Raw genomic sequence first — 22227 nt, 5'->3', positions numbered from 1 at the left:
TCTTCGAGACCGCCTCCTGCCACAGATTACCTCCCACCGACCTGTACGCTCCCACAGAATGGGTCTCCTCAGGGTGCCGTCAGCCAGACAGTGCCGGCTGGCGACCCCAAGGGGGAGGGCCTTCTCTGTGGGAGCTCCCACCCTCTGGAACGAACTGCCCCCAGAGATCAGGGTGATCCCTGATCTCCCTTCCTTCCGCCGCGCCCTCAAGACATGGTTGTTCCAGCTTGCGGGACTGGCCTAAGGGATTTTATAGGGGTTTTAATCACTTTTAATCGGATCAGATTTAAATATTTCTTTTTAATTAATTTTAAATGTGTATTGTATTTCTGTATTTTATCTGATTGTTAGCCGCCCTGAGTCCGTAAGGAGAAGGGCAGGATATAAATGTAATAAAATAAATAAATAAATAAATAAATAAAGTGCTCAGGATCTGTGATGGTACAAGAAATAAGAGACCTCCCCCCAGAATTTTTTAAATACTATGTTTAGGGTTTTAATAAATGCATTATAACCCTTAAAAGGGGCCTAAATTTCCATATAGATTATGTAGATGTTTTTCATGTGTATATGTATGAAAGAAAGAGGGGGAAGAACTTTATTTTAGATTACACAGATGTTTTTAACCTCAGCTGTGTATCAGATAAAAATGGTCAAAGATTTCAATCAAGTTCTAAATCTCTTATTAGTCTGGAATACCACTCAACCTGAATCTAACTCTCATACATGCAAAATGCTGCACACTTCTACACTAGGTTTTAATTTGGTGGATGTGGCAAATTTTAAATCTTTCACAACAGAAATCTTTCACAACTTCCACATCAAAACAGTTCTTCATTTGATTTTTTTTCTGCCATCTTGTGTATTACTTGGATGAATTAATAAATATAATATAGGCATTACTCATCATTAACATATGTACTGTACAATGTTTATAGTGCGTGTGTATAAATTATCATACTATAAAAAGAATAATCCCATTCTTTTATAAGGTATATTTCTTTACAAGAAATGCGGACAAAATGTTAAGAAAATTTTGAGCATACATGCAAGGCAAAGTACATCAGAATTATATGCTTTTATGAATATTAAACAGGAACTTAATTCTCTTTTATACTTGAAACAGAATAGCCATATAAAGCAAAGATTTAGCAAGTGAGATCAAAGACCTGGTAAATTACTAACCATTATCTCTACTATAAAGACATCAAGGATAAAGTATTTAACTATTCTGACTCAATAAATCAGCTTTTTAAAAAAAATACCCTTGATTTTATAATATTGAGTTCAATGTAACAAGTAAAATTAATTATTTTTATAGAATACAGCACTTCCTAAGATTTCACATGAACAAGAGGCTAAAAGAAATTATAGATACCATTAAATCTATAAAAACAAGAAAAGTCCTGTCCAGATTGTTATCCTATTTAGTAGCATAATAATGTATTTCTTTGTCCCACTATTATTAAAGGTTTAGTATTATACATTTTTAATAAAGTTTTCCAGCCTTCTTCAGTGAAGCTTCTATAACTGTGATTTTTAAGACAAATAAGGATCCAGCTGTCTGTGCAATCTATCATCCAGGTTTTTTCTTAAATGCTAATGTGCAAATATTGATTGCAACCCTGACATGTAGACTGCAGAGATTATTATCTACAGTCACTTATCTTGCAAAATCTGATTTTATCAAAGGTCATTGCCAACCCTTACTGATCCTTATTCACATGATAAGCTTACACTCTCTGACAAGCCTAGTTTGAAACTGCAGAGGAATAATTTAGAAAGGTATATCAGGGGCAAGTAGCAATATTAATACTTTAAATCAGGGCTTTTTTTCTCATAGAACGCCCAGAACGGAGTTCCGGCACCTTTTTTGGGATGGAACCTTATAGGGTAGGTAAGGCGGGTTGTATGACATGTGTGAGTTCTGGCACCTTTTTTTTTTTTTTAGAAAAAAAGTGCTGCTTTAAATCAGTTTTGTGCCTATCATTAACCTTTTCTAAACTGTTTTTACATAAACAATTAAACAATTAAAAAGTATCATTAATGTGCCATGTCACAGGTTCCATTTGAATTGTTCTCGCCCAAGCAAGACAGATGAATAGCTACAGGTTTCATCTTTAAAATATTCCATTTATTGCTCCATAGATGAACATGCGGTGCTTAAATTTTACAAACATAAAGACTTAATCCTATTTTTATACCTAATTTAATCTACACACCAGGTATCTCCCTATAAGCCTATTACCTTATTTATGGAGTTTTCAATGTTTCTCTTAGCTTGATGGACTGAGCTCATATAACATGTAATCTCTGCTTTTATTTCTGACTCTGCTCCTTTAATTCTGGGAAAAGTCTTTTTAATCTTTTCTCTCATTTTCACAGTACTCTTTACATAGTCTTAGTCTATCCATTCCTACTATAGGAGACCAATTTCTCCTGGACATTATATATCAGTGAGTCATTTGGAATATAGTGCACCTCAATTTATTTCAGATTGTAGACTGATTCTCCTTTCCTTGCACATAGCTCTCGGCAGACTCTGCTTATTGCTGTCAGTCCCATAATAATTCAGCTCTCATCCTTGCTGTCCAATGTTGTTTTCTTCTTGGACAAGTCTTCTTAGACAAACTGATACACTTTATCTCCTTCTCTAACACTCTTCATTCTCCAGCAGTGTCAGCAAGTCAGGAATACACATGCATGCCCTCCAGTCTTCCTTTCCTCTGACTTAACAACTAGCAAGTAGATGGAGAATATACAGAGTTTCCTGTTTTGTCTAAGTAGCTGTAAATCTATTGTCTGGGAAGAACCTATATCTTCTCAAGTCTTGGTATCTTTCCAATACATATAACACAAATACAAATGTTGCATTTTTCCAGTCTATTACAGCTTCTATTATAGTTTTCTACATATATGTACCATCTTCTATGTCGACTTTGTTCCACATGGATATTTGCTATTTGTAAGAACTCTGGAATAAAACGTTATTAACAAATCAGTGGCTCACAGCCTTAAGGGATATTGTATTTATTTATTTTACAGGTTCTATGTGCCATCCCAGTCTTGGTGATGCACAATACGTACAAATGAAAAAAAGAAGAAAAATAATCTAGACGCTCAGACTCTAGTAACATCCACTTTAGTCAACTGTAATACACTTGATGTGGAATTGCCTTGGTCAACGAGAAATTTTCCTTTAAAAAAATGGCACTTACCAAGTTATTAATTGAGGCTGTATGGACTACCTAATTTCACTATTACAGGGAATGTGGCATCATTTTCCCTGGCTGCTATCCAGGGTCGGTTGAAAGTAATAGATTTAATCTTTAAAGAAGAGCATTAGGTTATCCATGATCCTCGGAATTCATATGATTCTTGAATCCATTATTTTGGGATAAGGGTAGGGAGTAAATCAATCTTCCCAAAATGTTTTTTCTCAAATTAACTTAGAAACTACCAATAAATGGAGGCATAATTTCCTCTCTTTTTTCCAGCAAAGTTTGTAAGGCTCAAAAGCTTTTTCAAATATGTAAATAAGCTTTATTTTTAAAACAACATATTAAGGCAGCAATATGTCTTATTGAAGTATTCTATACAGTAGACAAGAAACTGGGAATAGAATAAAATTAAAGAAAGAATACAAAAGGTAACCATTTTTAAATAACTGCACACACATTTTTTTTATGCTGCAGTAGCTTTTGGCAGAATCTTTCACACAAAAAACCCGAAACAGGACATTTTGGCTTAGAGCACCTCATGTTACGTAACTATCTACTCATTTGTCAACTGTAATTCAATCAATGTTCTAAAGGACTTGGCTGGATGTGCCTTAGCTGACATTTGGACTCTCCTCTGGGGTCTTTTCATTTTAGATTAGACCAGTGTTTCTGAATCTTGTCAACTTGAAAATGTGTGGGCTTCAACTTCCAGAGCATTCCAATCAGAAATGGCTGGGAAATTCTGGGAGTTGAAGTCCACACATTTTCAAGTTGACAAGACACACTGGATTAGAAAGTTAATTTGAGTTAAAATCTGTTACATTATTCTGTTTTCTTATGAAGTATGCACATACAATCCACACAATTAATATTTTCCTGCAAGAGCTATAAGTACAGTTTTAATACTCGTTATCTATTCTTAAGAAGAGCCTTAGTAAAGAATATTGCTTTTTGTCTCATTTGGTGTGCTTTCTCTACAATAAATACAAACACCAACTATATATTATTTCGTGTTGCAGAAGCAGTGCATCATACTTTAGATACTTTAGGCTCTGAATAATATACACTAGTTCCTATGATGCAAATATTTCACATAATCATCCTGTTAAATTGAAATAGGAAACACATTTTTCCACAGAAGCGTACAAAATTCAGGTAGGCACAGCATATCAGGTAATTCCCAAACAAAAATGTTACATGCTCAGAATGCATAGTAACATGGAAAAGATAACATACAAAGCAACTGTGAATCTAAGTAGAGAGTTTGCTATCTTAGATACAGTGTGGTTCAAAAACCCAGGCCTGAGATAATTCATCAATCCATGATACTGTTCCACTTGCTACCAATTTTTTCCTTCTACAAAAAACATTCTCCTTGCCTAAGACAAGGGTAACATTTTCCCAGTTAATGCCCTTAAATACCGAGCCGCTAAACAACACCTAAAAATATCTTAGCACTTTATTTTTCAAGCATCCTGACATCAAATCATGATTTAGGAACTAATTTTTCTGTTTAGAAAAATATGCCACAGATAACACAACAAGAATTAGAGTATCCTATTAAGCGAATGGACTATTATAAAAATCAAATCAGCTGTGACAGTCATGCATAAATCTGAACTGTAACTCAGTAATCTTATTACAATTCTCATTCTTTTTTTTCTCACATATACAAAACCATTTTTTAAAAATCTCTAAAAAATGCTGTTGTGTTTGCTAAATAGGTTTCTTTAAAGCAATAATGCCTGAATATTTAATAAAGCCATGATATTTTGAAAAGGTTTAAGAATTTTGTAGCTACACAAAAATTTTAGGCCAGTGTATTTTGCTCATAATTATTACACAGAAGCATTGTTCGGGTAGAATATCAGTCAAAACTGGTTTATAAATTTAATTAAACTGTGAGGAAAAACTTTGAATATATTGCTTGAACATCAATAATCAAAAATATACTGTAAACTGCAAACAAAGATTGTTAAATGAATTTAAGATGCCCTGTTGAATGTAGATTATCATGAATAATCTATTTGTGATTTCTAACTTTTTTGAATTGTCTTTTTCCACTTTTTTAAACAATGACTCTCATAGGCTACTTATGGTTGCATCAGGATTTCAGAAGTACCACATTACTTGCATATTCCAAGTTTTGGTGTACAAAACTTATGGATCACTTAAATCCATTACAAAAGACCAGGAAGTCTCACCAAGACCTTAGTTTGATCTATTTACATGTGATTTTCATCTCCAAGAAAGTTGCAATGAAAAATGAACTGGTCTGACCGCTGGATCTGTGCAACCAGCTCTTTCCTTGGCTCCCATCCACTACTTTAGTTTCCTCAAATAACTTATATTCACCCCAAATATGTTAAAATACTATGTTAAAATATTATACTAAGTTGTTTACCACCCAGCAGGTATACAATATATCTAAAGACACTTTATATCACTCTTCTGATTGCAGTATTTTCAATGTTGCTAATATTTAACAACACTTTATTGTATTATAAGCTACCCTAAGAAACCTAGTTTTGAATAGCAACATACCAGTGCTGACAATAAATAAGTAACAAATATGGTTAGAGGAGGAGGAGGAATATTTAAAACTATTTAAAATCAAGGACAGACAATGGTAGACCAAATTATAAACATGTCAGAAGAGCTATTTTAAAAAAAGAAAAGTATTGCTACTAAGTGCCAGAACATCAGAAAAGCTAAAATGGAAAAAGAATTGGCCCAACGAGAAAAACATTCTGGAAAAATAAAGCCAAGAAATAAGATAAAATCGCTACTCCCATCTTTTACTGTAATAGATGATGCAATTTCAGACTGATCCACAAATCATATTGAAGAAAATCTGTTTTAAGGATTGAAATTCAATTCTGGTATAAATAGCATCCTTTTCCCTGATGAATCCTAATTGGTTCAAATATATCTGGAAATTTTCAAAACTGATCATACTAACTCTGTATTAGTAGACCACACACACACACACACACACACACGCCATCATGTATATTTATTCCTGAATGTTATGGCACAAGTCCCAGGGTAAAATTACTCACAGTGTAGAGTTCATTCGTAACCTTCAAAAGTTCTTCATGCATCTGAAGACCAATTTCCTTGCTCTGCAATACAAAATGAAAACAGAAAGCTGAATATATAAAGTTCCCAAGATCTGGTGTAAAGAAAAAAACCTGAATAAACATGCACTTTCAACATTCTTGAAGCTGCAGATAAACAAGGATTAGCATTGATCCTACAAAGCAGTGATCCTCAACCAGTCATGTAAATATCCACAGGTTATAGCAGGGGTGGGCAATTATTTTCCCAAGGAGCCAAGGAGAAACTGGACTTGTTATGGAGGGATGCCGCCCCGCCCCCATGGATGCCCCCCTGATGGCCCGCACCCCATAACATCAATGCCCCAGCCTCCCACCAGTGCTGCTAATGCTGCCAACACTGCAGGCAGGACAGGGACAGCTGAAGGACTAGATGTGACATGTGTGTCATAAAATGCCCAGGGCATTGGAGAAGTCATCAAACTTTAAGCATTCATATCTTTCCATCAATGATAAATATAACAAGAGGATGCCAGAACTATGTTCTTGGGGAAAAATGCACATTTTACTTCTGTCCTGTGGGATCCAGATTCTCTGTCAAAATTACCAGTGGTACTTGACGTATAAAAGAATTTTCTGGTTAAAAAGTAGGGCAGCTTCATTGTATGGCACTATAGGTTAAGTCTGTAAAAATTGTAAAAGTTACCTTAAAAGTTTATATTCTTCACAGTGCCTAAGAACATTCTTGACATAATGTGTTAAATATAACTTCAATGATTGGGATGAACAGAAATAAAACACCAGGAAGCAGAGGTGAAGGCAAAGGAAGAATATAGATAAGCAAAAGATACAGGTCTGGCAAGAATAAAATAGATCAAAAATTATGTATTTTATATACAAGCTTCATTTTTCATGCCTTGATGTTACTTGGTTTGGTAATACCAACTTCAGAAAACAACAAGAACCCAACAGTTTAACTGTACTATTGCGGGATGGTGACACAAGGCAAGTACATCAATTGCGCAATAGATGATTTTGGGAAAGTGGAAACTTTTCTGAGTATATCAATTGATATAAGCAAAAGAGTGGATTTGCAGCTCCTTCCTCCCCAGTCCTAAAGGAGTGAGAATTCACAGTGTCATGATATAACACAAATCATATGAATAAGTTGACATGTGTATGTGTATCACTGCATATTACTGTATCACTGCATATTACTGACACTGATACTGACCCACACACATGCAACATTTCTGAAGTTTTAATCAACCAAGATCCTAACTTCATTCAAGAAGCCAAAATTATAATTATAATACACACACACACACACACAATTTCTGCTTTGATCATGCAAAATTTTAATTTCATTCAAGAAGCCAAAATTGTTCTATTTCCAGCAAAATAGAGCTTTATAAAATACTTGTAGCCATTGTTAGGATTTAAACTTGTTTCAATTTGTCCGAAATGGTATAGGGTTTCCTGCCTGAGCAGGGGGTTGGCCCTAGATGACCTCCAAGGTCCCTTCCAACTTTTTTATTATTATTATTATTATTATTATTATTATTATTATTATTATTATTATTATTATTATTATTATTATTATTATTATTATTATTCATACAACCCATACTTGCTTATACTGATTTTTATCTAAAATTTATCTAACAAATGCTCCATCCATATTTGACAAATATTATCCTTGCATGAGAGATTAATACAGATATGATTTCTAGACTTGTACCAAGTAAATTGAATGAGTTGCCCAGAGTTATTGACTTGGGTGGCACATAGGTATGGTTGGCAAATAAATTAAATATAGTAACAAGGCTGGCTAAAATTCAGACATCTATACATTTTTCCATGCCTTTTTTTTTTTGGACAGATCGAACAGAACAAAAACATTATTTGATATTTCATTCCACGCTGCTTGTATAAATCCATTAATCTGTATTCTGAATTAAAGGTTATGTTATCATTGCTATTCCCTTAACTGGGGACTAGCAAAGATAACATAATCCCCAGTCATGCTAATGGAGGATGAAGGAAATTCATACATGTAAAGGATAAAGCTTGCAATTCCATTATGTATTCCAGCCTTAAAGAAAAAAGGAGAACATTTGCATGAGTTCTTAAATTGCAAGCAGATGGAAAAAGGCCTCCTCCTGTTATCTCTATTCAAACACTTAGTTTGCAACTGCTGTTCAGTGGCCAAGAAAATACAGACACCACACAGATATCATACCCAAAATCTCAATATTTATTATAGATGGTGCTTCAACTCCTTCCCCCATGTTAAACTGTTTAACAGTTACAAGTGCTCTTTTTCCATTTTTTGTGAGTGCTGTTAACCCATGCCATGAGCACATTCCTCACATATACACGACTTACATATGTGACTTTTAGTAAACAAAAGTGGGAAACCAACATAAAAGCAAAAAAAAAAAACCTGTCCTTTCTCCTTCCCACTCCCATGTAAGCCCTTCATTATTGGTAACTTTTACATGAAGGAGGGAAATCTGCTTTCCGCCCTGGCATTTTCAGTGCTTGGCCTAGAGCAGGGGTGTCAAACTCAATTTCATTGAGGGCTGCATCAGCATTGCAGTTGCCCTCGGGGGGCCGGGTGGGTGCGGTCAGGGTGGGTGCGGCCTACTGAGTGGGCGTGGATGGAGTGGGTGTGGCCTACTGGGTGGGCATGGCCAGCTCTACATCGTTCGCGTCAAGGGTGCCTATGGGGGCCTGGGCAGGAGTGGGATAGATCTGAGGGTCTCTGGCAGAAGGGGGTGGGACCGGGGCAAGCGCCAAGGCACGGTCCATTTCTTCATTCCTCACAAAGGGTGACACCTCCCCAGCATGCACCCAGGGGATGGGGCTGACACGGCAGGGGCTGGTTCCTCGCTGTTTCTAGACGGCCTTGTGGAGCTGAATGCGTTTCAGCATAGATGGCCACCATAAAATTGTACATTGGCTCCCGGTCGGCCAGGGCCAAGGCCAAGGCAGCGGGGGCCGTTACCTCACTGTTTCCAGGATGGTTTCGTGGGCCACATGAAACCACTTCACGGGCCGCATCAGGCCCCCGGGCCTTGTGTTTGACATGTCTGGCCTAGAGGACATCAGGAAGGAAAGAGTCATGAATAAGAAAGGCTCAACCAGGTTTTTCTGTGCTTTCAACCAAATGGTCCAGTTTGTTAATTACAGCATGTTGACTCATATGAAACAGAGTTGTTTGTGGGGGTGGAGGATGGGGGGTGGGTTTAAAATAATTTAATGTCTAGTCCTTTTTTATATTTTACACAGAAAAATGCTAATCTTTTCTTGGTTGAAAACAAAAAAGAACAAATTTGCGCTGATAATTCAAGAATACAATGGTGGGATACTGCTTCATAGGTGGACGCACCGTATTTCCTAAAGATTACCTCTAGAACTATTCAGGATCATCTTTTTTTTCTGGGTAATTCATTCTAGATTTTCTAATAATGGCAAATAGAATGTGAGTACTATAATCTAATGAACCACAGTTTCATCACATAAGTGTGCGTATGTGTATGTGTATACACATGCCAAGAAACCCACTTCTATCAAAAAGTCCTGAATCTAAAAACCATTGAATAAATATGGCTTGCTATCAAGTAAGATATGTGATCTGCCAGATGTTACCAAATCACTACTCCAAAACAATTGTCAGCATTACAATCAATGGAATTAGGATGCTGTGGATGAAAACTATCAACATCTGCATGATCATACATACCCATCCCTGTTATAGAATATATGCTATGGAGAAAAGTTTACATGAAAAGAATCGATCCCTAATCAAAATGAACGATTTAATCAAGCTAAGTTTTTTTCATTTATCATCATTCCCTGAATTATTGAAAATAAATACTCATCACATGTCAGAAAGGAAGCTAGAGAAACTTAAAATTGGAAGAAGCATACAATATATTTCTCCATGAATATGTTGTGTTTTAGGTTCCATCAGATCTGAAAATATTCCATTATTAACTTTCAGAAGGATTGCATTTTCCCATTTGAGACTTATCACAATCTGGGAACCCTTTTAGACTATCAGTTCCTGCTCATTAAGCAGGTGGAAGCTGTGGGCACAGTGTTTTGCACAAGGGCATCTGGTGTGCCCGTTCGGGGCTCCTGGACTGGGAAGACCTTCAGAAATTTATTCATGCCCTGCTTGCCTCACATTTGGACTACCATAATGCACTCTTCATGAGGCTGCTTTGAAGACCATCCAGAAGTTACAGATAGTCCAGAACAAAGCAGAACAGCAGTGAGGGATGCACTGTATTAGACACATATAAGCTTGCTGCTTTTTCACTGATTGCCAATTAATTTCAGTGTGCCGTGCACTTTTAAAGCCCTTCATGGAGCAGGCAATTGGAAGCATCCCTTACCCCTAGTGGTCTCTGCCCATCCAGTTCGGTCCAGCAGACTGGATGTACTGCAGGTCCCATTGATTAAAGAATGTCATCTTTCAGGATGCAGAAAGCATGCCTTCTCTATTGCAATACCTGCCCTCTAGAATTTATGTGGCTTCCACCCTTAAGTCATTTAGGAAATTACCAAAAACCTAGTTATTCTTCTTGAGGACTTAGAGACAGGGTTATCGTGGCACACACAAACCCCCACCCTTTCTTCCCCTTCGTTTTGTTTGATTTGGAGATGATCTATTTTGATTTGGTTTTGGTATTTGTGCTATTTTACTGAGTTCAATTTTATATGTTGTTGTTGTTTTTTAAGTAAGCCACCCAGGGTAATTGAGGAATTGGGCAGCCTGTAATCTAAATAAACAAATACATAAATAAAATATGAAAAAACCATCAGTCGAAGGACACCTTGTTTGGCCGTGAGCATGACAGTTTCTTTGCAAATAATTTTGTTTTTCTATAAAAGGATAATGTTAGGAAGAGAAAGGCAGTAATTGGGGTGCAGAAATATTTTCATTGCCAAGATCCAAGATGTTTCCTAGTTTGTAGCTTCAGTGTTTAGTTCTCAAATCTACTCTGCCATAAACCTTTCCTAAAAAAAATTTGCTGCTGCACTAGGGAGGAGTTTTATTTAACAACAAACCACAACCACTAGAGGACAAAGGTCCTTTGTCGTGATAGCTTTACATGACCATTTCAACAAATCAGTGTCGCTTCTAAACAATATAAAGAAGTTGAGAGACAGGTTTATACCTCCCTGAGCCACACCATCAACAGAAAAGTAAATGCTATTTGAGTACACCAGATCAGGGTAACTAATGAAAAGCCCTAGGCTAGGTGCCCGAGAATAAATCATGTCTTTCAGGCACAGATTTTTATAACAAATGCCCCAGCTTTTGAAAGATGAGACCCTCTGTTCCATCAGCAACCCAATCCCAAGAGCCTAATAATAATAATAATAATAAAACTCCAGACCTGAATCATAAATCCAAAGTCAGCCAGTAGAAGTTCCTAACTACTATGCAGTTCAGGTTTGACCCATAGTTTCCATAGGATGTTATTCCACTCAGAACAGTAACATAATGCGATCACTGTACTATTAGAGACAGGCATCTCTAGCAAAAACAGAGTTATGATATCATAAAACAGGTTATGCTTTATGGCTGCTGAAGAAAAGCAGACCAGGAAATTCTACTAGTAACAAAATGTTGTTTGTGAAAGAGGAAAAAAAGTTATTTTTGCTAGGTAACAAGAGCTGAAGTATTTTTCAGAGTTATGGTCAATTATAGAATTATCCAAGGAATAGCTAATCATTTTTTTTCCTATTGTTTCTGCTCAACCCACCAGATCCAGGGCCCCTTTATTCAACAATATCACCTTGTTGGATTCAGAACGAATTCAGTGCCTGCCTTATGGAACATTTTTCTCCTAAAGATCCAAATAGCCCTGCTCCTGGTAGCCTTTTGTAAAACCCCGAATATCACACAGAGTCACTGGGAGTCAAGCAGCATATAAATTTAATTTAATTTTAATTGATGGTGGTGGTGGTGATGATGATAGCAATGACCTGGCTATTCCTCTGGAGTTTAGGCAAACTCTGTTGTTGATGTCATTTTTTGATTGGAAGGTATCATTAGGCTTAATAGGTTATTGTTTTTAATTGTTAGGTTCTTAATCCATATATACCATTGAGAGTTACCAATATGGGATGGGCAGCCATATAAATTATTTAAGTAAATAAAAAAATAAATTATTAACTGGACTACTTTCAGAAACAAAGAAAAGATGTCCGTTTAAATAATAGAAATAATGGATTATATGAATTAAAACGGGTATGGTTTCTCAATGCAGTTTTCCATGAGCAACTCAACTACACTTATCAAAGTCCCTGTCCCCACCTTACTTTTTATATTCCCTTTGAGTGCGCATGTGCATGTATGTAAAAAGGTATTCAAGCTTTCTTAATTCCAAGAATGTATTTGGCTCTATATGAGCCCAATTTTGCAAAAGTATATAAATCTTCCCACAAAATTCCAAACATCAGTTCAACATGGTTAGGGATCCCAGAAATAAAATATGGATTCTCAAAGTCAGGAACAACTGCCCAATTAAAGATAAAATCATCCATCATCATCTTAATCATTGTCTATCCACTGCAGGATGAAGGCCTCTTCCGCATGTTTCCAACCAATACGGTACTGAGCTTTCTTTTGTCAATTGGGCCTGCAATACTTGCGGATGTCGTCGATCCATCTTGTTTTAGGATTCTTTCGTGGATGCTTTTTATCATGTGGGATCCATTCTATGACTGCCTTGGTCCACCTGCCATCAGTTCTTCTTGCTATGTGACCTGCCCGTTTCCATTTCAATTCTAATACAGACCAATATTTCATAGCTCTTTGTCAGAACTAAATGAACCATTTTCCCCTTGTATAAATCTTTTGAAGACCTTTGCTAGAAATATTTTGTTCCAGAAATATTAATGGGAAATTTATAGCACATTTTATCGTATTGAAAATATGAATCCTGACAAGATTGAACTCAAACATTTAAACTCTGGCAGTATGGATTGAAAGTTCAATCCACTTATATTCTATTAACCTTTCTTATATGTTACATCCTTCCTCTTTTGTAAAACTATAGGAATCAGAAAATGATTGTTCTATATTGTTATACCAGTGCTAATGAGAAGAGCTAGGGGCTATTGATTAATCAGCTACCATGATAAGACAAGACAAGCATCATCATATATTCCCAGGCCTTTATCACAAGATTCATAACTTTGCATGATTGGATGCCTATCCATATGCAACAGACCAGCAATGTCAGAGACAGACAGTAACCATTATCCAAATGCTGTCAAATTTACTTATCCAATATATTCAGTTATATTTGACTTATTTTTAAACAAGAGGGGAAAAATCACCTTAAAGTTTTTTTTCATTGTACTTCTTGGATGCTGCTAAATTCTGCCATACAGTTATTAAAATTAGGCTGGAACTGACATCTCCCAAGTAATTTCAGACTTCTGCCATTAAGCTTTGGTTAGCAACAAAGCCTTGTACAATACTGTGATTTTTGCTGTTAGTATTTAGGTCATTCTCCACTCAGTTTCTAGATCCTTTTAGTTTAGTTTAGTACTAACAATAGTATGAATGGTTCTTTTTTCTAGTCTAACATCCATTCAGGTCACCTCTCAATTAAAGTACAGGTAGTCATTCACTTACAACCCAAATGAATATTTGGTGATTGTTTGAATGACTTATGACCGGTTTTCACACTTATGACTACTGCAGCATCCCTGTGGTCATGTGATCAAAATTTGAATGCTTGGCAACTGGCTCATATTTCATTGCTAAATGAGACAATACTTAACTGAGTTTTGCCCCATTTTATCACCCCTTTCTTGCCACAGTTGTTAAGTGAATCATTGCAGTTCTTAAGTTAGTAACTCGGTTGTTGAGTGAATCTGGCTTCCCCATTGACTTTGCTTGTCAGGAGGTCACAAAAGATGATCACATGACCCCGGGATACTGCAATCGTCATAAATATGAACCAGTTGCCAAGCATACAAATTTTGATCACGTGAACACGGGGATGTTGCAACAGGCAAAGTGTGAAAAATGGTCACTTTTTTCAGTGCCGTTGTAACTTCAAACAGTCATTAAATGAATGGTTGAATTCGAGGAATACCTGGTGTTCCTCATATTCTCTTTTGCATAAGATAAGTATATTGAATCTGTTGTCATAATTTGATTATATAATCCCTAACCCTAACGCTGCCTAAAAAAATCTTACAGAATGAATTCATGTTTGTATTCCCTGGAACAAAGGCAGATGATGGATCTTCCAACCATCACGAACTAAAAACGATTCTTACATGGATCAATTACGGATGTGTTCATATCTTTCACTGTTTATGGTAACTGTTTTTATTTACACACTGAAAATACCCATTTGCAATGGAAAAAATCAGCAGCTATTACCATTTCTACCCCACAAGATGTCACAACCTGTTAATAACTCAAAGGAGGAAATTAAAAGTGACATTTTTGAAACCAAATGTTACTCCAAATTACAATCAGGGAAAAATTCAACAGCTGCAAAACAATTAGGACTGTTCCTAATCTTTAAGGAGCCAGCCATTCCATAGCACATATTATTAAAATGGATTTGAGTGTAATCTCTGCAAATTGGATAAAATTCTGGAAAATTTATTTCAAGAAATACTCTTCCATTAACTGAAGCAGGGACAGAGGCCTCATTCAGGCAATCATTTTGAACTGTCAGGTGATTTCCATCCCCTACAATTTTCACATGATATACCAATTCTGTTTGTGTACTGCATTCTTATTAAGTTAGTTCAGGTTAATTGTCCTGGCTTAAAATACAGTGGGCAGATCATTAAAACTACATAGGGTATAATTTCAAATTAAAAAGGCTAACTGTTCCCAGAATGTAGTAATTGATAAAAATATAATCAAGACTTATAAAATTATAAAATCAAGACTTTTTGTCATAGGTATCTATTTGGAAGCTTATGGTTTGAAAGATGGCAAATCTTGCCCACACTGACCAGCATTCGGTCTGCTGATATTTTAATGTAAAGCAGTAATGCCACGATATGTGCTTTCTTTTCTTGTACGCTACCCAAATATAACAAAAATAGGTGATCCTTGTTTAACATCTAGTGTGCATTTGCAGTTATGATGGTGATGAAAAAATAACTTTGCAAACAATCCTAGCATTTAAAACCTTTGCATATCTATAAAGCAAAGGAAGGCTGAAATAAGATCATAAGCATAGCCATGATTTCACTTAGCAACCACTTCACTTAACGACTGATTTGCTAGTCCCAATTGTTAAATTAGGACTATCTATATATGAATAGGAAAGAAAAGACTTGGAGTAATGCAAACTTGATTAAAGGAAAGAAAGGCTAGGTTTGTCAATATACAGTGCTGTTGCACATTGGTAAATTTCTCTAATAAGAGTTTATTCCAACAACCACCAAGCCTTCATCTGTGGCTTTAACTCATTATTTCCAGAGATGTGAACTCTACTGAGATGTCATCCTCAAGAGAGATAGTGTGAACAGTATCTCAGACGCATGTGCAAAAGTGAATAATGTGGCTTCAGCCTGATTAAAAGCCGGTGCTACATCCAGCAAGCTGCAGATGGAGTCAGGCCTATTATTACTTGCTTTTCAGTGTAGTTAGTGGAGGAAATATTGTTAATACAGATCTAATCGACAAACCAGAAAACCTGCAATTTCAAACTACTTTCCCAAGAATTACTATTGAAGCGGTAATCACAATTATGCCTATACATTTAATCAAATAAATGTGCCGGTAAATAAATGCACTTATATAGCCACGCATTTTAAAAATAACTTTAGCTGGCCAACAAAGACAGATGAAAACAAAGCATGTATTTTTAAGAGCTTTAAAAGAGTTTAAAAATGAATTAGACATCTCATAGCTACTTAACAACATCAAACAAGACATCCATACCAAGCTCCACTAACATTCCAATCCCATTGCCTGAAGGAAAAGCCAGGTCTTCATGGACTTCTGAGCCCTCTGAGATTTGGGGGCCATCGAATTTCACATGGGAGGTTGTTCCATAAGATGGCCACCATGAATGAGAAGCACACCTCCTGGGTCCCATTAAATGACATTGTTTCACAGAAAGGACCTGCCAAATCGGATGAAAAGGCAGCAACTATTAGAGACAGATGGTCTCACAGGTAACCTATTCCTACTCCATGCAGGGATTTAAAGGTGACAGCTAACATATTGAAGTACAACTGGAAGCCTATGGGGAACAAATGCAGCACTCACAGCAGTGGGACTATGTAGGAGCACTGTGGTGTACTCAAAATGGCATACCCTGCTGTATTGCTGACCAGCTGCAGCTTCTGAATGCTTTTCAAGGGCACTCCTGATAAAAGTGTGTTGCAATAGCTCAATTGGGAAGTGACTACGGCAGGAGTCTTCAAACTTGGCCCTTTTATGACTTGTGGACTTCAACTCCCAGAATTCCTCAGCCAGCGTGCCTGGCTGAGGAATTCTGGGAGTTGAAGTCCACAAGTCATAAAAGAGCCAAGTTTGAAGACCCCTGGACTAAGGCATGAACGATCCTGGATAATGCTACCCAGGAACAAGTATAACTGATGCAGTTCAAACTAAAGACACTTCTTGGATAAGAAGTGAAACATTTTCAAAGAAAAAACTCAGAAAGTTCAAGTGCCTTTTGGAAAAACACTTTTGGGACAATCCTATCTGGGAAAGTGCTGCCTCATCCAGAGTTAATGATACAAAATGTCCAGATACAAAAGTCTTAAAAACCCACAGCTATTCGGTCTTACTGGAGTAGAGTTGAATTCTGTTATTTCCTATCTAGAACTTCACTGCCTTCAGGTATTGGGAACGACCTTGCCAGCATTGCTTGGATGACTTTGAGAGAGGTATACAACTGAATATCATCAATATACTGAAGATGCTTCACCTGTATTGATAAGTTCACCCAATGTTAAAAATAGGAATGGAAAGAGACTCAAACCTTTGAAGCACCTTATAAAACACAGCCCCAGGCCTAGATCTCTTACCAAACTCTTTACAAAACTGTGCTCCTCACTTCAATTCTCCTAAACTGATCAGGGATACCATGATTGATAGTGTTGAAAGCTGCCAAAAGTTAAGGGAATTCCAAACGGGAGATGCCATCTCCATCACAAGCCTCCAGAGATCATCTACAAGGAACATCAATGCCATCTCAGGAATATAATTGGATCTGAAAAAATATTTAATAATCCATTTCCTGCAGGGCCCTTTTTGAAATCCTCCAGGGCAGTTAGATCTAGCGATTACATTTTAACAGCAGGCAAACCACTGCTTGCCTTAAAGGAGTCAGAACTGTACCTTCTCAAAAGGAAACATTTTCCACCAAGGGAATCCAAGTTCATGTCATCTCTGGATCTAAAACATGGTCTTTGAATTAAAGGTTCAAACTATGCCCAGATCATTGGATACAACAGCTGCTCAGTCAATTCTATAACTCTAAACAAATCCAACAGATACCTAGAAAAGTCCCCAGAGAGAAACTGCAAACGTCCCCGTGGTCCCTCCTTACCCAGGAGTTACCTGCAATAGGATTCCCAGCAATAAGAGCAGAGAAATAAGTTCTCTAAGACAAACTTATTGAATAAATCCCTCCTCCAAGCAATGGGGTGAGGGGGAGCTACGGAGAACTCCAAGGCTAACTGGCCACAATTGAGCCCAAAATTTCCATTGCTAAGCATGACGGTTGTTAAGTGAATTTTGCCCCATTTTGCAACCTTACTTGCCACAGTTGTTAAGTGAATCACTGCAGTTGACCTTGCTTATCAGAAGGTCACAAAAGGTGGTCACGTGACCCCAGCACACTGCAACCATCATAAATACATGCCAGTTGCCAAGGCTTCAAATTTTGATCACGTGTCCACGGGGATGCTGCAAATGTCATAAGTGTGAAAAACAGTCATAAGTCACTTTTTTCAGTGCCGGTATAACTTCAAACGGTCATTAAATGAATGGTTATAAGTCGAGGACTTCCTGTAATGATGTTATCTCCTAACTCCCAATCACATTCCTACTTCCTCAAGACAAAAAAGAAACTCTAGCATGTGACCTTCCACTGTGTATCAGATAACTGATATTTTGACTCACGCCTGTGGAGGCCATCAACTCCCAGGCTGCCTCCAATTCCCATTCCAGAGGAAGCGGGTTAAAGCCCTCAAACTGTTAGGCATAAATTCAGCCACAACCACCGAGCAGCTTAGGTAGGAAAGAACCCAAGCTGCTCCAGTATCATTTCTGCTTAGATCAACCTTAATAAAAGTCAGCTGTTTAATATACCACTGCATTATATTCCTCTGAAGATTGTCATAAGTTTGTCCGCCTCCTAACAAAGCTAAGTAAATGGAATGGGTATTAGCCAGCCTAAAGCATGACATTTTGCACATTTTATACCCACCCAGAACAGGGTCTCTTGCTTTTACCCTCATAACTTTTCAGTTTAACTTGCCCAGATAAACGTAGGCAACTGTGATGCTCGGGCAAAAGTAACTGATACTATTACAATTTGTTGTTATTTTAACCATTCGGTCATGTCCAACTCTTGGCGAATTTATAGGCAAGTGCTTTCCAGGCTCTCCTGTCAAGGACAGCTTCTTTCAATTGTTGGATGTTCATCTTTGTATCAGTTTTGATGTTATCAAGCCAGCCTGTTCTTTGCTTGCCCCTTCTTCTTATTCCACCAACCAGGGGTAGGCAACCGTGGCTCATTTATGACTCGTGGACCAACTTCCAGATTCCTGCTGGCTCAGGAATTCTGGGAGTTGAAGTCCACGAGTCATAAAAGAGCCAAGGTTGCCTACTCCTGCCGTTCCTAGCATCATTGACTTCTCCAATTTGAATTTGCATCCATGACATGGTCAAAGTAAATCAGACATAATCTTATGATTTTGGCTTCTAATGATTTGTCTGGTTTTATACAACTCAGCTCTCTGTTGGTTGCTCTGGCTGTTCATGGTATATTATTACAATAGAATACAGATTATTATAAAACAGAGAAGGCAAAATCAGTTAAGTGGCAGTTTATTATAATATTAGCTGTCAGTTATTTTCTTTCTGTGTTAAAATCAGTGGTGGGATTCAGCCAGTTCGCATCACTTCAGCAGAACCGGTAGCTAATTTTTTGTTGTCCAGGCCAGAATGGACTTCAGGAAGCTGCATCCACACAGAGAACCAGTTGTTCACATATTTGAATCCCACCACTGGTAAAATGGATATGTCAAGACCAGCAAAAAGTGAATGTTAGGGAAATGTTATACATTTTAGGAATCCAGAATAGTCCACTGCAGAGAAACAGATGTCCTTTAATAGAACAAGACATGTCCAGGCAGATCTCCTTATTAGTAGGCAAAAAGTGGACAATTTAGCCTTCAAAGCTTCTTTCTTCTCTCCCCAGCATCATTTTGTTCAATTCTCATTTAGTCCAGTTCTTCTCACCCATAACCTCCAGAGAAAAGGTCCCATTAATATTCATTCTTATTTTTCCATATATATGACATGCAAACATAAAACTGAATCGGTTTTATGTATGACCCATCTGTTGCCAGAGAAGATATAGTAAATAACGCAGTTACCTTTTTAAACAGCCGAATAACATCCTCACTTATCTGGGAAAGTCTGACAATGACATTATTCATGAAGATATCGTTCAGCGTGGCATGGTCTCTGCTCTCTCTTCGGGTCTGTGTCAACACTAAATACCAGCAATTCACAGGAGAAAGAAGGTGTTGATCCTTCCTATAAGCAGAGAGGGAAGGAAAATGAAAAATATTTTTTTTTAAAAAAATCCGTCCATATTTGAGGGCATTTTCTTTCATCTCAATAGTCAAGATTTTTAGTGAATACACTCTGTTTTCACAAAGTTTGCCAAAAGAACAAAAAAGTGTCTTAATTCACATTTCCTGTGAATTGTACTTTTTCTGGATGGCTGCCTCAGCCTATTATAAATCATTAGCCAATATGATGTTACAATTCATAATTGGGGGGGGGAGTACAGAATAATAATATGAAGTTGGTATTTAGAACTGGATAATAATTGTGCTCTTTCACACGAGCAGTTCAATCTTATACATACTTATTTGAAAGCAACTCCCATATTTTTTCCCAAGCACAGTTCATTTCCTGTATGCATACAAAGTTCTAATGACTGAGGAGTCATATTACTATAGCATAGGTCAGAGGGTCTACAACCTTGACAACTTTAAGAGTTGTGGACTTCAGCTTCCAGAATTCTGGGAGCTGAAGTCCACAACTCTTAAAGTTGTCAAGGTTGCAGATCCCTGGTATAGGTAGTCCTTGACTTACAACCACAACTGAGCTTGGAATTTTGGTCATAGGTCATTGCTACCATTAAGTGGCTAACCAGGAGGCCTCACTTAATTTGACAACCATTTTTATAATGGTTGTTAAGCAAACGAATCCAGCATATCCAATGGGCGAAATGCATCACAGGGGTGGGTCATAAGTAACTTTTTTTTGAAGCCACTGTAACTTTAAGCAGTCATTAAATGATCAGTCATTAAGTGAAAACTACCTCTAAGTAGAAGGGTTGGGGGGAAAAATTCTGCTACAAGATTGAATTATGTAACATATATATTTCAAAAACCTCATTTCAGACATAAAGTAGCCTTTATGTGGAAAAGAACTGCACCACATCATAAATCTGTACATTTTCTCACACAGTACAATATAATAATAGTAATAATGTTTTCAAAATATAAGACACCTAATTTACCATGATACAGCCCGCTGAATAATGAGTTCTTTCATGTTTTTATGGACCACATATCTACCCCAGTAGCATGCGTAGGGCTTTCCTATTTTATAAACACAATTCCTTTTTGAGGAAGTCACGCTGAGAAACCACTGCCACAAATCCTTGAAAATTAATAGCAAGGCATTATTACTTAATGAGGGAAGGAGAATAAGTCACAAACAGCACTCTTATTATTTTCTTTTCCTAAATATTGAACAAGACACTTTGAAACTTGCTACAAATCTCTCTCCATTAACATTGCATTTATTGACAAAATAGCCTTAGAATTTGAACACTGGAATCCAAATGTAATACTATGTTCTAAACCAGGTATGGTGAACGATGGCCCTTTTATGAACTGTGGACTTCAACTCGCAGAATTCCTGGCTGGCTCAATTGCTGAATTCTGCAAGTTGAAATCCACAAGTCATAAAGGGGCTGTAGTTCCCCACCTCTGTTCTGAAGTACTAATGATAGCTGATGTTTTATGGAATTGCTTACAGATAAGGGATGGGTTATGGGAAGAAGAGATACAGATAGTCCTCCACTTATGACCACAATTGAGCCCAAAATTTCTGTTGCTAAATGACGCATTTGTTGAGTTGCCCCATTTTACGACCTTTCTTGCCACAGTTGTTAAGTGAATCACTGTAGTTGTTAGTCAAACTGTTGTTAAGTGATTCTGGCTTCCCCGTTGACTTTGCTTGTCAGAAGGTCACCAAAGGGGATCACGTGACCCTGGGACACTGCAACTGTCATAAATATGAGTCAATTGCCAAGTGTCTAAATTTTGATCACATGACCATGGGGAATGCTACAACGGTTGTAAGTATGAAAACTGGTCATAAGTGATTTTTTTCAGTGCCGTTGTAATTTTGAATGAACTATTGTAAGTCAAGGACTACCTGTTCTGTTTGTGACCTCAGAGGGGGTCGCTAGGGCTACCTAACTTCTTTATACTTGTTGTGAAAGAAGACTAGAAGTTAGTTCTTTATATATGTCTTTTTATTTATTTCACCCTTTCCTTTTTTTCCTTTTTCTTTGCACTTTTTACTCTCTTTTTACTCTCTTTTTTCTTTCCAAGTTCAGTTCTTATTAGTTTTTATTGCTATAATTAAAATCATATATAATATGTTT

General features: G+C 37.0%; 1 protein-coding gene across 1 annotated transcript in view; it reads right to left on the bottom strand.

Moving 5' to 3' along the window:
• SRGAP3 (SLIT-ROBO Rho GTPase activating protein 3) overlaps positions 1-22227 on the bottom strand; it is a 95227-nt gene that overhangs the window by 60527 nt on the left and 12473 nt on the right. Inside the window, exons 2-3 of the mRNA XM_015821262.1 lie at positions 19910-20072; positions 6284-6346 (exon numbers count right to left, since the gene is read on the bottom strand). Of these exons, the coding sequence (XP_015676748.1) occupies positions 6284-6346; positions 19910-19972 (126 nt within the window). The 5' untranslated portion in view covers positions 19973-20072. The remainder of the gene's footprint in view (positions 1-6283; positions 6347-19909; positions 20073-22227) is intronic.

The sequence above is a fragment of the Protobothrops mucrosquamatus genome, unplaced genomic scaffold (genome assembly GCF_001527695.2).
Source record: "Protobothrops mucrosquamatus isolate PMUCROS unplaced genomic scaffold, P.Mucros_1.0 scaffold1290, whole genome shotgun sequence".
Taxonomy (NCBI): domain Eukaryota; kingdom Metazoa; phylum Chordata; class Lepidosauria; order Squamata; family Viperidae; genus Protobothrops; species Protobothrops mucrosquamatus.
This window is presented reverse-complemented; position numbering and strand designations above follow the sequence as displayed.